Source organism: Cherax quadricarinatus, chromosome 17 (genome assembly GCF_038502225.1).
Source record: "Cherax quadricarinatus isolate ZL_2023a chromosome 17, ASM3850222v1, whole genome shotgun sequence".
Lineage (NCBI taxonomy): Eukaryota > Metazoa > Arthropoda > Malacostraca > Decapoda > Parastacidae > Cherax > Cherax quadricarinatus.
Window position 1 is genome coordinate 4,666,583 of NC_091308.1, and position 16,104 is coordinate 4,682,686.

Consider the following 16,104-nt stretch of genomic DNA (forward strand, 5'->3'; position numbering starts at 1 on the left):
TATGTATATGTGAATTTATATATAATCATTTTTTAATATACAGTCCACAAATTTATATATTTACCAGAATTCCTGATGTATAATTTATTTAATTAATAGGTCCAGAGCAACTTGTGGATATGACAGTGGTAGGTATCGAAGGGGGACATTTTTGCGACCTAGGTGTCCCAAATTCCTACTTGTCTAACTGATAAATAATAATTATCTATGTTCATTTACTGTTATGTACATAATTATACATGCAGATAAATGCAATTTTCCACAACGGGAGAGAGTTCGTGCTCTGAGGAATAAAAAAATGTTGTGTTCTAATTCAGACCCCTCAAGGAAGGTTCCTTGATGTTGGTGAGGGGCTCTTGATTTAGGAAATTGGATCTGTGCTCCAGTTCCCCAAATTAAGCCTGAATGCCTTCCACATCCCCCCCCAGGCGCTGTATAAACCTCCGGGTTTAGCGCTTCCCCTTTGATTATAATAATAATAATCTAATTCAGACCAACGGTGTTGCCAGCTCTTGTGGAGTTGCTGAGAGAATTTGAGGGTATCGAGAAAAATCTTGATAACTGAAAAATTAGGATAGGAAATTGATAAAGCAAACTTCACGAGTTATTTTGAGTTACGGTATTTTTTTTAATTAGAATACAACTACTTCGTAAAAATATTTATACAGTGCATAGATCTATCTTGGAGACATACGATTGTGGGTATTTAGGCCAAGGAGCCTACAAAGATTTCATTTAATTAATTTCTGGTTGGTTAATTGGGCCTAAAGCCTATCGATAACTTAAGGGGTCATTAAAGCTGCATGTCACCTGTTCACGACCAGTCAAGACTACTTTAATTCCTAATATGGTGATTAAAACAAACTTTCAGTGGGTAAACACTAAGAAATACGTAGTACCTTTCGGTGCGCATTTCCCGTGACAACCCTGGTGTATTGACGAGGTACAGTTACACCTTTTTGAGAGCTGAAGAGTGTACTTATGGTGGGTCATCATTACTGTACACCGCCCTCCCTCACCTCCGCTGAAGCGAAACTCAACAACATGAAATATTTGTTGCTTGAGCTCGTAGTATCGGCCATTATAGCTGTTTGTTGGGAAAATCAGCATAGTTGATCGAACGTTGCGTTTCTATATTTCCGTTTAAACAAGCTGGCTACTAAGAAATTTGTTTAAAATAGGTAAATGCCTTTTGTTTAGAGTATAAAAATCTCATGAAGAAATTGTGCATGGACACGTCACAGTAAGGTGGCGCCAAGTGTGCAAAATATGAGTGGTTGCTTACTGTCATGGCGCCAAAACTGACATCAAGGAACTGGAAATATCCACTTAAATACACTATTATAATACTCTTCGTGTACACTCATTATACTAGTACAAATCTAACATATAATTTCAATGCAAGGAGTTACTCTACGTATACCAAGAAGAAGCTAGGAAAACAGATCCAACTGATCTTGACTCCACAGTGCTCATTCCGTGATGGCAGAGGAAGCCAGAGAGGTGTGTTGGTGCCAAACAACCTAGTCTGTGTCTTCTGTTGGAGCTGCGGTCGCCACGTCTGTGCCTCCTACAACAACAGTTACACACGGTAGTCGTCACCACAGACACAACAGCATCTTTGTCTCAGTATCTTGTATAGCTCAGCAGCGCCTTCATGGGGGAAGCCTCAGTAAGTGCACATACTGCATTGTCTGCCCATTTGTTGCACAGTGTATGTACACCGAGGTGTGTATCTCTCTATATACATACACACAGGTGTGTATCTTTGTACATATACACACAAAGGTGTTTATCTCAGTGTATATACATGAAGACGTGTTTATAAGTGTATATAGACCAAGAGTCTTGTATCATAAATACATTGTCTTGTATCTCACTGTATATACGCAAAGGTATGTATCTCTCTGGGTAATTACAAATTTATGTATCTCTCAGTACATACTCCTTGAGAAATGTATCTCAGTGTACATAGTACATCAAGAGATACGTATCTATATTCAGAGGCGTGTATATGCATATATACCGGAATGTGTATATTTTAAGTATGTATGTATATATATATATACTATATATATATATATATATATATATATATATATATATATATATATATATATATATATATATATATATATATATATATATATACCATATGCGCGCGCACACACCGAGGTGTCTATCAGTATATTTACGAAGTTAACTATGAATTATATTTTAGGAAATAAAGTATTCTTGTCAGTGTAAAATAAGACCTTAATGACCCCTCGTGCACGGAATTATTTAGATAATCACACAAATGGCTTTTATACTTATCAGCGTTTTTCAAATGAGGTAAATATTAAACAAATCAGTGGCTGGCATTTGGTTAGTTTTTAAAGAAAAAAAAATGGAAAATGTTCACGTTTGAGGCGATTTTTGGCAGGTTACAAAAATTTAGCTTCACTGTGCATATAAATAACATAATTGATGATATAGTGTATAGAAACACGTATACTATAACATTTATAAATATCATAATTACAAATATAACTTGCTCTTGAAAATTCATTCTAAGAGAATAATTTTAAGTTCCTTCTGTAATCTGGTCAAGGAAGTCGAAGTCAAGCCATCAAAGTACCAAGGTTTAAGAGAGCTAAACCGTACAGGTTTAGCTCTCCACTATGAATATCCTAATAATATCAGGCAATCCATGCTTTCCTCTGGAGTGTAGCCAGAAAGATTGCAGAGGCACATTTAGGGTCTAGCAACTGTATGATATTTGTATTTTGAATTTAATAATTATATATTGTAGATTGACAATACAGACGTACTAGTCACTACAGAGCAGCATCGTCGTGAGAAGCATGCATGGTTGACATACCAGTTACTACATAATAGCGTAGTGAGAGTCATACATGCTTACAGTATCTAAATATATTGAACTGATTTCAGTGCTAAACATATCTTCGGGTATTCAGAGATCCCAAGAGATATCAGCACAAGTTTTCCACTATCACATCAGTTGAGTGAAGTGAAGAATAAAAAGGCACAATACCGTGACTGGAACAATATATAAATAACCCACACATAAGAGACTGAAACTTATGACGACGTTTTGGTCCGACTTGGACCGAAACGTGCAAGTGAACTCTTAGTTCGGTCACTGCATACTTTACCTTTGATGTTTCCCCGGGAGTTTTGGAATTTCTGTTCACAACTCTTACATCGTCATGGCTGTTTAGATACATTACCAGCTGATACTCAAAATACTGACTTCCCTCTGAATAAGAGGGATGTGGTCGCACGCGTTACATTTCATTAATTTCTTCCCGATCTAAACTTACTCCAAAAATATTAATTATTTTAGATTAGGCTAATTTTGAATGAACTCGTACATACGTGTAATTAAGCTCCATTACCAAAATAACATAAATGAACGACTAACGACTGGCAGCGTTGACATGTAGTTCTTGATATAAGGTGTTGGTATCCAGACGTTCATGTGGAATCTGGATAATGGTTAAATTCTTAACACATTCACTTGTCCTTTCTCGTTGTACTAAGGAATTCTACATGCTGCTAATTCTTAAGCACCGTCCCCTCGAACACATGCACCAACCATTTAAAACCTTTACCCTTAAATTCTCTTAGTCTTTCAGTCTTAAATCCCAACCACTCTTGCTGCTTATTCTACTGTCTATTCGCTTACTGTATCACTTGAGTCCTCCAAACTCAAATTCGCTCCTGGCTTCACCACCCTGAGTCCTGACAGTCAGTTCTTGGCCCGTCCCGTGCATGAAAAGTTTGTCTATAATCTACTTTCAGTACCTTCTCAGAATATTCTCATATTTTCATATTAGTTGACCTGGCTGAGTTCCAGCTCTTGTGCCTCTTAATGTATAGCTCCTGGGTGTTAGTGAGTGTCTTCAACTAAAACTCTTGGTACTTTTGAGGAATGTTGATCTTCAGCTTTTGGACTTCTTGATTAAGGGAATTAAAACATCTAGGCCTCTTAAGGGACTTGAGAGTTCTCTGTCTCGAGTTTCGAGGTACAGCTACCAGGCCTCTGGTTAACTGAAAACGATTTCGGTCCTACGTCCTAGACCAGGCCTCTCGGTTGATGGCCCAATAAAACAGGCTGTTGTTGCTAGCTGCACGCAGTCCGCCCCTCAAGGAAGGTTCCTCGAGGCTAGTGAGAGGCTCTTGATCTAGGGAATTGGATCTATGCTCCAGTTCCCTGAATTAAGCCTGAATACCTTCCGTTCCCCCCCCAGGCGCTGTATAATCCTACGGGTTTAACGCTTCCCCTTGATAATAATAATAATAATAATGCACGCAGTCCAGCTGTATGACCCTTGTGGATTTAGCGCTTAGCTATGATTATAATAATACAACAGATGACCCTCATATAGGAGAGAGGAGCTTACGACGACGTTTCGGTCTGACTTGTGTGAAGGCTTACTCAGCCCTGTACCAACTTCAGTCAGTATTACTAAGGCTGGCTCCTCCTCAGGAAAATTAATGCATAGAAAAAGAACAAAAACTGACAAACATAAACACTTTATTATTTAGAAAATATAAAATATAAAACACTTAAATATGAAATATTGATCCTACATTAAAGAAAATGAAAAATGAAAAATATAAATGATATCTGAATTCAACGCTAATTTATATTATATTATATATATATATATATATATATATATATATATATATATATATATATATATATATATATATATATATATAAAACTTGGGTGTCTGGTGTTGGTGACGCTGCGTGTTGTTGAAATCGTAGCCGTTGCTGATGATGTGGGGGGGGGGTCGCAGGTGTTGGTGACAACCCACCAGCTCGTTCTTCACAGTCTATAGCTGTAAATAATCTATCCAGATGACAGGAAAGCAGGTTCTTTACCGCTGCAATGATGAGGGGTTACGTCCTGCAACTTCTTACAGGTGCTCAGGTAAGTAGATAAAACATGGGACGTCTCAGGACATTAATCCGTCTCCTTCAATTCTACTCGTTGGTTGACAGGTGACCCATTCTGTCATTCCAAGCTGGAAAGAGACAGGTTACCCACTGCTTAAGAAATCACTCTCCATGATAAGTACAATACCTAAAAGATGTGGTGATTATTAAGACATTTAACAGAGCAAGACTGAAAGGACTAAGTTTATTATTGGTTAAAAGTGAAGCTTTCAACCAATAAGTCCACTAGAATATGAGCAGGCATGTACTTACAGTAGTGCTGGGAGCTGTGAGTCAAGTGATTACTGTTTGGCCGGAGCCCCACACGTCACCTTTCGGGGGGGGGGGGGAAGAGGGAGGGGAAGGGATAGCGGGAGCTAGACTGACCCTACCTTAACAAGCAGCCGACAATCAAACTATCACTTTCGGGGTGGGGAAAAAAGGGGGGAATAGTGGGAGCTAGACTTACCCTACCTTAACAAGTAGCCGGCAATGAAACTATTGTTACTATATACTCCCTCGCTACTCCTATCTATTGAACTTTTCCCTCACACTCCCCCATACCAAGACTTATAGTCAAGGAGTATAAGAATAGGCGAGGAAAAAGTTCTAACACGTGGAAGTCGTGTAAGACAACAAATCTTCTACTGACTGTCACGACTTAACCAGTCAGAGAAATAATTGGATGAACCATTGATATACACAATATGGAACTTAAAAGCTTGGAGAGCCAATGTCCACCTCAAGAGGAGATTGTTGGTTCCCTTAAAAATTTCTAGGTATATCAAAGGTTTGTGATCCCAGTAAATAAAACTTAAGCTTGGAGATACCCCACACAAGGGCCAAACATTCCTTTTCTATGGTGGAGTATCTTGTTTCTGCTGGAAGGAGTTTCTGGCTTAGGAAGCATACAGGGAAGGGAGTACCATCATGGTATTGAAGTAGTACCACACCTAAGCCAGTATTGGAGGCATCAGTTCTTAAACAAAATGTTTTATTAATATCTGGAATCTTAAGTATAGGGTCTTTCGAGAAGATACTTTTAATCTCATTAAACTTTTCCCGAGCTACGTCGGAAAGTTCAAGAGGTTCCTTCACAGACTTTTTAAGGAAGTCTGATAAGATGCCTGTAAGATCAGTAAGGTTCGGGATAAACCGTGCATAAAAATTTACAGAACCAAGAAAGCTACGCATGAGCTTCTTGGTTTTGGGGAATTTAAATTATAATAAAGCTTTGATCTTACTGGGGAGAGGCTGCAGAGAGTTATTAGAAAGTATCAGTCCAAGATATCTAATCTTGTTATACCCAAGGAAGCATTTCTTCGGCTTGGCAGTGAGGCCATGTGAGCGTAACCTATGTAAAACTGATGTTAATGTTTAGATATGTTCGCCCCACGTGGGTGTCATTACGTAAATGTTATCAAAATAAACTGAAACATTTGGCATATTACCCAAGACCTTTTTCATCAGTCTCACGTAGGTAGCACAGGCAGTTACCAAACCGAAGGGCATAGTTCTATACTGCATCAGTCCTTGGTGTGTAGGAAAAGCGGTGTACTGCTTAGAATTATTATTATAATCAAGTGGGAAGCGCTAAACCCGGAGGATTATACAGCGCCTGGGGGGGGGATGTGGAAGGCATTCAGGCTTAATTCGGGGAACTGGAGCACAGATCCAATTCCCTAAATCAAGAGCCCCTCACCAACATCAAGGAACCTTCCTTGAGGGGTACTGCTTAGAAGAAGGATCTAACAGAAGAAGGATCTAACATTACTTGATGACATGCCTGTGCAATATCAATCTCTGAAAAGAAGGAAGCGTCATAAAATTTGTGTAGATTGCTATCTATTAAGGGCATAGGCTCAGCATCCCACCGAGTTATAGCTTTAAGGCCTCTGAAGTCAATAGCAAGTCTATATGAATTATCCTCCTTCTTAACCATGACTACTGGTGAGCAATATGCAGATACTGAAGGTTCAATGATCTTTAGTTTTAATAATTTGTCTACCTCTCGGTCAAATGCATCCCTAAGGTGAACTGGAACTGGGTATAATTTCCGTTTGATAGGATTGTCCGTCACTAAGTCAATCTTATGGACTACCGTGGAGGTAACACCTGGAATATCAGTAAAGACGTCTGAGAAGTTGCAAACACATTGAAGTAGTTCATGTCTCTTATGGTCATCCAAAGATTCATTAATATTAATGTTTGTTGCGCCCTAGTGGTCAAGAGTCACCAAGTCATGTAGTTCTCTATCATAGTCTAAGTTAGAGGTGTCAATTACGCGCACCTTACATTCTTCAGTTGTCTTATCAAGTTCGTGTGGAAAAACTAAGTCAAAGTTATTAAGGCAGTTAACCGAATTTCTTCGGTAATATTTCTTAAGGATGTTGATATGATAAAGCTTAGGTTTCCCCTTGACTTCTATGAGGTAATCAACCTTCCCACAAATTTTTAACACTTTATATGGACCTTTCCATGCTACTAATAATTTATTTGACTTGATAGGCAAAAGTACCAGAACTTCATCCCCTACTTTAAAACTTCTCCTCTGACTTTTGGAATCAAAATAGGTTTTGTACTGGTCCATTGACAAGTTTAGGTTTTTCGAAACTATGTCAGAGGTCTCCTCAAGTTTGGATCTAAGGTCAAGGAGAAACTGGTAAGAAGACTGAACCTCAGCATTTACCTCCTCATTAGTCCATAAGTCATGAAGGATGGACAATGGACCTCTGGCCTGTCTACCATAGAGAAGTTCAAAAGGTGAAAACCCCAAAGAGTCACTGGGAACTTCCCTCATGGCAAACAAAGCACAGGGTAGGTAACGATGCCACTCCTTAGGTTTAAGGGAGCCAAGTTTCCTTAAAATGGACTTGAGAATCGAATGCTGGCGCTCAATCCTCCCATTACAGCTGGGATGATAGGGTGTGGTGAAGAGAGGCTTCACTTCCAGAAGTTGGTAGAGATGTTGCATTAAGTCAGATGTGAATTGTGTCCCACGGTCAGACAAAATTTCTCTAGGGATACCCACTCTGGAGAAGATGGACAAAAGGGCTTCAGTCACCTCTGTAGTATTTATGGTCTTTAAGGGTACGGCTTCAGGGAAACTTGAAGCATAATCAACTAATGTTAATATATATCTTTGTCCCCAAGATAAAAGTGGAGATAAAGGACCAACGATGTCAATAGCTACTCTTTCGAAGGGTACTGTAAAGACTGGCATTTTGACCATAGGTACTCGCCTGGTACCTCGGGAGGATGACAGTTGGCAAACTTCACACGATCTACACTAGGTAGTGACATCTGAGGACATTTTTGGCCAAAAATAGGTTTCCCTAATTTTATTTAAGGTTTTACGATGCGAGAAATGTCCGGCTACTGGCAAGTCATGAGCCATTTTAAGAACAGTCTCTCTGCATTGACTTGGAACAACTAAGATGGAATAGTCTATCTCATCTGAATTTAATTTGAATACTGACTTGTACAAGATACCTTTTATATATTCAAATTTATATGAAAAGTTTTTCCTTTGAATAACTTGATTTTGTTTAGCGGCATTATGGCAATTCTGAAGAGAAGGGCAATTACGTTGTAAATTTACAAAGGAGTCCTTCGATATATCTAAAGGCTTAAAGTCAGGGAAAATCAAAGGATGGACAGTAGGAGAAGCCTGGGCTTTGGTCTGAGCCCTAGTCAAGACATTTATGGTATCGGAGGTGATATCTTCACTTTCATCTAACAAGTGAACCGGTGATCCTACTACCTCGCTTTCGAAAGTAGCATCACTGGTTTTTAATCCCACATGAATCTCACGAGACATTGTCTCATCTGAACTTTCGAGGGGCTTCTCTGACTCTACAGGAAGAGGATCTGAAACACTTATGTCCATCTTTGGTGATGAAAGGTCAACCTCAGAAGGAAGAATGGCACCTTTTACATTACCTATTAGTACGGAGCAAAAAGTGATGGGAGCTAGTACGGCTTCAGACCAACCTGTGAACCATTTAGACCTAATGTAACAACGGATGGTAGGAAAGGTGTCTGTACGGCCCAAGTAGTCTGAAATTATAGCAGAGGAATGAGTTTCTTTAAGATTAAGGAACAGCTTATCAGAAATGACTATACATGTGCACCCAGTGTCTCGTAAAATGGTAGATACATTAAGTCCATTAACTGTTCCTGAACAGAAAGGTGCTTGGTCATTACAGTCTTTAAAACATCTTCCAAGTTTTTGGACCTTCTTAGAAGGACAATCTGGACGTTTATGTCCCTTAACGCCACACAAATGACAAACAGGAATAAAAGAAGTCACTTTACTTTCCACTAGAGGCTTTGATTTCTTAAGGTCTGATGAACCCTTGCCCTTAGGGTTCGATCCCTTTAGGTCTTTATAGGAATTGTGAGCCTCAGCATACAAGTCAGCGGCCTCAGCAACTTCCTCAGCTTTAATCAGGTTACGTTCTCTAATGAATGTTCTTATCTGATGGGGAAGAGCTGTCAGGAATTGGTCAGCAACCATGAAGTCTCTAAGAGATTCATAACTGTGATCAATTCCTGAACTCTCTATCCAAAAGTCGAACAAACGAAAGAGTGTTACCTGTAACTGCTGAAAGTTCTGGCCAGGCTGTAAGGTGGCATACCTGAAATCTTTCCTGTAAGAATTAGTGTTTTTTTGATATGCTTTAAGGATTGCCTTCTTCAGTAGGTTATAATTACATATGATATCCTGCGACAAAGTTGCATGGATATTCAAGGCTGTACCAGAAAATAACATTCCTAACCTGGTAGCCCAGGTGTCAGCAGGCCATTCACAGAGGGTAGCAGTATTTTCGAACCTGATAATTATGAAGTTATGTCGTCCCCCTCTGTGAAGGGAGGTAAATTAGGTGTTGGAATATGTGCACTGACTGCACGTTGTTCCATTACTCCTTCCTCCAATTGTTGTTGTGTAAAAGTTAACTTTTTATTCTCTAATTCCAGGCGAGATTTTTCGAGCTCGCGATCCTTTTCTCTCTCTATTAACTCATGCTCTCTAGCTTTTTCTTCAACTTCTCTATCCTTGGCTCTTTCCTCAAGTTCTCTTAATTTAACTTGTTCCTCACGTACTTTAGCTCTTTCTTCACTATCAAGTCTATCATGCTCCTTTTTGTCTTCTCTTTCTCTTTCTAACTGTCTTTCTTGGATTTCTCTCTCAATTCTCTCTCTCTCCTTTTTCTCTTCTCTTTCGATTCTCTCTCTCTCCTTTTCTTTCTCTCTTTCCCTTTCTAACCATCTTTCTTCTCTCTCAATTCTCTCTCTTTCAAGTCTTTCATGGATCTTAGCACTAATGAAAGATTCTAAATTTTTCCCTGTTATTCCTCACTTACTTCCAGCATTCATCCAAAACTGGTATTCCTCCATACTTGCAAGAATAACTTAAACTATCAGGGGAAATGAAACGGGTATTAAGGAAAACGGAGGGTTCAATTCCTGCTCCGCTGAAACTGTAAATAAACCAGAGGGCTCGATCTCTACTTCAATTAAACAATATGTATTAATTAAAACGAAGGGTTCTATGCCTGCTCCGAGCAAACAGTAAGTAGAATGGGGTCACTTGACCATCCACTCTTCTCACCAACAAATCAAGAGTGTCCTACGACAGTTCCCTTGATATAATAAAGAGCTCAATGAAACAAATTGTCACTGGAAAATCTCGGGTCCCTAGAGTCTAATCCTCCAAAGTGTTTCAAGCTCGAAAAGGTGGCAGAATTAAATATTGTATCCTGCCTGACTTGACTTACAATAAATTGAGACTATAACAATCACCAAATCTTTTAAATACCTGTACCGTAGTCCTACCATAGAGAATGATTACTCATGGCTGGTGGTAACCGTCTGTGGTATGCGGCGTTGAAGTTCCAATGGTAGATTCGAGATGGAATTGAATCTTGATTCAGTAGCGTTGATCCTGGCAAGGTCGCCACTTGTGAAGGCTTACTCAGCCCTGTAACAACTTCAGTCAGTATTACTAAGGCTGGCTCCTCCTCAGGAAAATTAATGCATAGAAAAAGAACAAAAACTGACAAACATAAACACTTTATTATTTAGAAAATATAAAATATAAAACACTTAAATATGAAATATTGATCCTACATTAAAGAAAATGAAAAATGAAAAATATAAATGATATCTGAATTCAACGCTAATATATATATATATATATATATATATATATATATATATATATATATATATATATATATATATATATGAAACTTGGGTGTCTGGTGTTGGTGACGCTGCGTGTTGTTGAAATCGTAGCCGTTGCTGATGATGTGGGGGGGGGGTCGCAGGTGTTGGTGACAACCCACCAGCTCGTTCTTCACAGTCTATAGCTGTAAATAATCTATCCAGATGACAGGAAAGCAGGTTCTTTACCGCTGCAATGATGAGGGGTTACATCCTGCAACTTCATACAGGTGCTCAGGTAAGTAGATAAAACATGGGACGTCTCAGGACATTAGTCCGTCTCCTTCAATTCTACTCGTTGGTTGGCAGGTAACCCATTCTGTCATTCCAAGCTGGAAAGAGACAGGTTACCCACTGCTTAAGAAATCACTCTCCATGATAAGTACAATACCTAAAAGACGTGGTGATTATTAAGACATTTAACAGAGCAAGACTGAAAGGACTTAGTTTATTATTGGTTAAAAGTGAAGCTTTCAACCAATAAGTCCACTAGAATATGAGCAGGCATGTACTTACAGTAGTGCTGGGAGCTGTGAGTCGAGTGATTACTGTTTGGCCGGAGCCCCACACGTCACCTTTCGGGGGGGGGGGGGGCAAAGAGGGAGGGGAAGGTATAGCGGGAGCTAGACTGACCCTACCTTAACAAGCAGCCGGCAATCAAACTATCACTTTCGGGGTGGGGAAAAAAGCAGGGAATAGCGGGAGCTAGACTTACCCTACCTTAACAAGTAGCCGGCAATGAAACTATTGTTACTATATACTCCCTCGCTACTCCTATCTATTGAACTTTTCCCTCACAACTTGGACCAAGCTCCTCTCCTATATGCGGGTTATTTGTTGTATTGTTCCAGTCACTGTATTGTGCCTTATTTATTATAATAACGCACGAAGTCCAACTTATTCACCACAGCCCGGCTGATCAGGAACTTATACACTTCCTCTTTTAGAGCTAGGGGTCTGTTGGCAGTACCTGTTATGTATGATGTTGAAAAGCATTGGTTCTTTTACGCTATTAATCGCGCAAGGACCGAAACGCATCTATTTTTTTTTAATCTGACTTTGTAAAATATGGAAAACTTTTCTGCATCTATCATGCTTCGAGTTATATATCAATATGTAGCTGGTTTCTTTTTATTAGCGTCTTCCCTATAGGCCTTCATTCTTGATTCTAAGCATTTTATCAATGCTATTTATCCTCTTGCCTCCGTCCCACAATTTACAAAGGTAATGAACTCACAATTTACAAAGGTAATGAACTAGACCTACCTAGAGTTCATTACCTTTGTAAATTGTGAGTTCATTACCTTTGTAAATTGTGAATTCGTTACCTCTGTAACTTGCTCAGCTATCAAAACTTTGAGGCCCAGTCCCTGGACCTATTATGTACCTCTGTAATCTTTGACTACCGCCCACAGGATGGGTATGGGGTGCATAATAAACATATTAAACTAAACAACTCCGTCCCACATCCTGCAGCGGCAGATTTTTTCTCTTGTATTATCTTACGTGTTGAGAGAACCTAGCAACGGCCCCTCTCATCTGAACATTACTATAAATAATGATATAGAGTAATAATAATAATAATTGTAAGAATTCCATTGGAGTGAGTATAACAAAGTTCTGGCTTACATCAGGTTCGTTTTCTACGGGTGGGAAGCCTTGCTGAGAAGAAAACAATGTTGGACGACAAGGCAGCTAAGGAAAACATGCCTCACAGCCCCACCAGTGACTCTCAGGTAAGATTACTCAGGTATACACATTATTATTAATATAATCAAGGGGAAGCGCTAAACCCGGAGGATTATACAGCGCCTGGGGGGGATGTGGAAGGCATTCAGGCTTAATTCGGGGAACTGGAGCACAGATCCAATTTCCTAAATCAAGAGCCCCTCACCAACATCAAGGAACCTTCCTTGAGGGGATCAGGTATACACAAATACAGTTATATAGATTATCATACATAGCAGTATATGTGTAGAAAACCTAGGAAACCCCCCAAAAAAGTCAGACAAAGTGACTTATTTCCACTGGGGTTCTTTTAATACATTATTATTATAATATGAAGGAGATAATATCTTATTATTATAATATATACTAGGAATAAGGTAAAAAAGTTATTTACATTTATATGTGTGTTAGCTAAAAAAAAAATAAAAAAATCTTTCTCCTGACAAACCTGGCTGTGGGTCGTACGTCAGCTTGCGTGCGGCCAGCAGTAACAGCCTGGTTGAACAGGCTCTGATCCACCAGGAGGCCTGGTCACAGACCGGGCAGCGGGGGCGTTGACCCCCGGAACTCTCTCCGGGTAAACTCCAGGTAAACACACCACACAAACACCACACACACACACCACAAACCCACACACCACAAACCCACACACCACAAACCCACACACCACAAACCCACACACCACAAACCCACACACCACAAACCCACACACCACAAACCCACACACCACAAACACACACACCACAAACCCACACACCACAAACCCACACACCACACACACACACACACACACACACACACACACACACACACCACACACACACCACACACACACCACACACACACACACACACACACACACACACACACACACACACACACACACACACACACACACACACACACACACACATGGTAATGCAGAAAGGGAGGGGAATGATTTTCTATTTTTTAGCTAAAATACGTGTAAATTTTACCTTATTCCTAGTAATGACCCTCGTATTGTAGTCTTAATGACCCTCGTGTAGTAGATAGTCTTTTTAGTATGATAATAAGATGTTATCTTCATTTTAGAATAATAAGAAAATATTATAACCTTTATATTATAATAATAAGGTAAAAGGACCCCAATGGAAATAAGTCACTCTGTCTGACTTTTTTGGGTTATCCTAGGTTCTCTACACATATGCTGCTATGTATGATAATTCTATGTATCTGTATTTGTGTATACCTGAATAAATTTACTTACTTACTTACTTACATTATTTACAGCTAGCAAAGTCAGGGTATTTCTCCAGAATGGTCTGCAATATACCACTGTGGATAAAATACTTTGCCATTTCTTGAACATTTCTGAGTGAGTTGTTTCTAAATTCATTAATTTAATCACACTCCAGTACATAATGACGCATTATGTACCTCTTTTGACTACCGCCCGCAGGTTGCGTATGGGGTGCATGATAAAGATATTAAACTAAGTGCCCCGTGCCCTGGTGGCAAAAGCTCTAGCTTCACACGGTGAGTGTCCGGGTTCGATTCCCAGCGAAAGGGTGGAAACATTGGACGTGTTTCCTTACACCGGTTGTCGATGTTCACCCATCAGTAAAATGGGTACCTGGGTGTTAGTCGACTGGTGTGGGTCGCATCCTGGGACAAAACTGACCTAATTTGCCCGAAAGGCTCTGCATAACAAGGGGTTTTCTATATAGTAGTATGTCATTGATGTCAGCTAGGCCTGTATACCTTGTACTTTTAGTAAATTAAGAATTTTTTTTATTAACTGTGTTGCGCTTCATCCGTGTTCATCTCTATGTTGAGCAACTCGGGATATTTTCTTAAAATGTCTGGCATCTTTATTTCACCAGTTAGATAAAATATCCTGACGTATCACATAAATTAATACTTTGCATTTAGTTTATCTTCGTTTGTGTATATGCCAAACTGCTAGAAGTACCTGTAACCAAGCTTAACCCATGACCCACTACCTTACATGATGCGCTCAGTGTTAGTATACTCAGTGTGATGTCCAAAATTCTAGAGAAGGCGGTCTACTGTCAAGTACATTGGAGTGAGTATAACAAAGTTCTGGCTTACATCAGGTTCGTTTTCTACGGATGGGAAGCCTTGCTGAGAAGAAAGCTATGTTGGACGACAAGGCAGCTAAGGAAAACAGGCCTCACAGCCCCACCAGTGACTCTCAGGTTAGATTACCTTCGTTGTAACCTGCCAGACATTACAATAAATCAAACAAGTTTTCGTTTCCCCAGATTTTACTGTGGTTACATTAATGTACAGTGTGTTGTGTAGATGATTCATTACCTTTGTAACTTGTCATGATTGTGACCAGATCTACCTGGAGCTCATTACCTTTGTAAGTTATTCAGCTGTCAAAACTTTAAGGTCCAGTCCCTGGACCCATTATGTACCTCTAATCTTTTGACTACCGACCACAGGGTGGGTATGGGGTGCATAATAAAGATATTAAACTAACTGTGTTACGCCTCTCATCCGTGTTCATCGTTTTCTTTGATATTTTTTTATTAACAAAATTAGACAACATTGCGTGGCTGTCCATATCTCTATGACATTCTGCAAGGTTAAACAAAAAAGCTATTAGGTTTACCTAACACGTCCACCATACGGGATGGTGTTCCTCTCATATACATTACACTGTGGTTCTTTAATAAATTTAATAGATTAGATACTCGGATTTTGCTGCCGAAGTGGCTAGTACACTGCACCTCTTATTTATTCTGTGGACGACAGCGCAACGCCATATGGAAACACAAATCTTCGGAAGTAGGCCCCAGAAGGCTTAGCAGAAGTATATCTGCTAAGCCTTTTCAACTGTGTTAACCAAATAGGGAAATTTTCTTAAGATATCTGGCATCTTTATTTCACCAGTTAGATAAGATATCCATCCTGACATATCACATAAATTATTTTTTTGCATTTAGTGTATATGCCAGACTGCTAGAAATACTTATAACCAAGCTTAACTGTCTTTACATGACGCGCTCAGTGTTAGTATATACTCAGTGTGATGCCCAAAATTCTAGAAAGGCACTGGACAAGCACCTAAAGTCAGTTCCTGATCAGCCGGGCTGTGGCTCGTACGTTGGTTTGCGTGCAGCCAGCAGCAACAGCCTGGTTGATCAGGCTCTGATCCACCAGGAGGCCTGGTCACAGACCGG

The 16,104-nt window shown here is 39.6% G+C and overlaps 1 protein-coding gene across 2 annotated transcripts in view; it reads left to right on the top strand.

Annotated features, from left to right (window-relative positions):
- The first annotated feature begins 1,468 nt into the window (after positions 1-1,468).
- Positions 1,469-16,104, top strand: part of LOC128686413 (actin-binding Rho-activating protein) — a 41,719-nt gene continuing 27,083 nt past the window's right edge. The window contains exons 1-3 of one of the 2 annotated variants that reach the window (XM_070085742.1): positions 1,469-1,672; positions 12,817-12,918; positions 15,010-15,111. In XM_070085742.1, coding sequence (XP_069941843.1) covers positions 1,658-1,672; positions 12,817-12,918; positions 15,010-15,111 — 219 coding nt within the window. In that variant the 5' untranslated portion in view covers positions 1,469-1,657. The remainder of the gene's footprint in view (positions 1,673-12,816; positions 12,919-15,009; positions 15,112-16,104) is intronic. The other variant, XM_070085740.1, reaches the window with a different exon arrangement.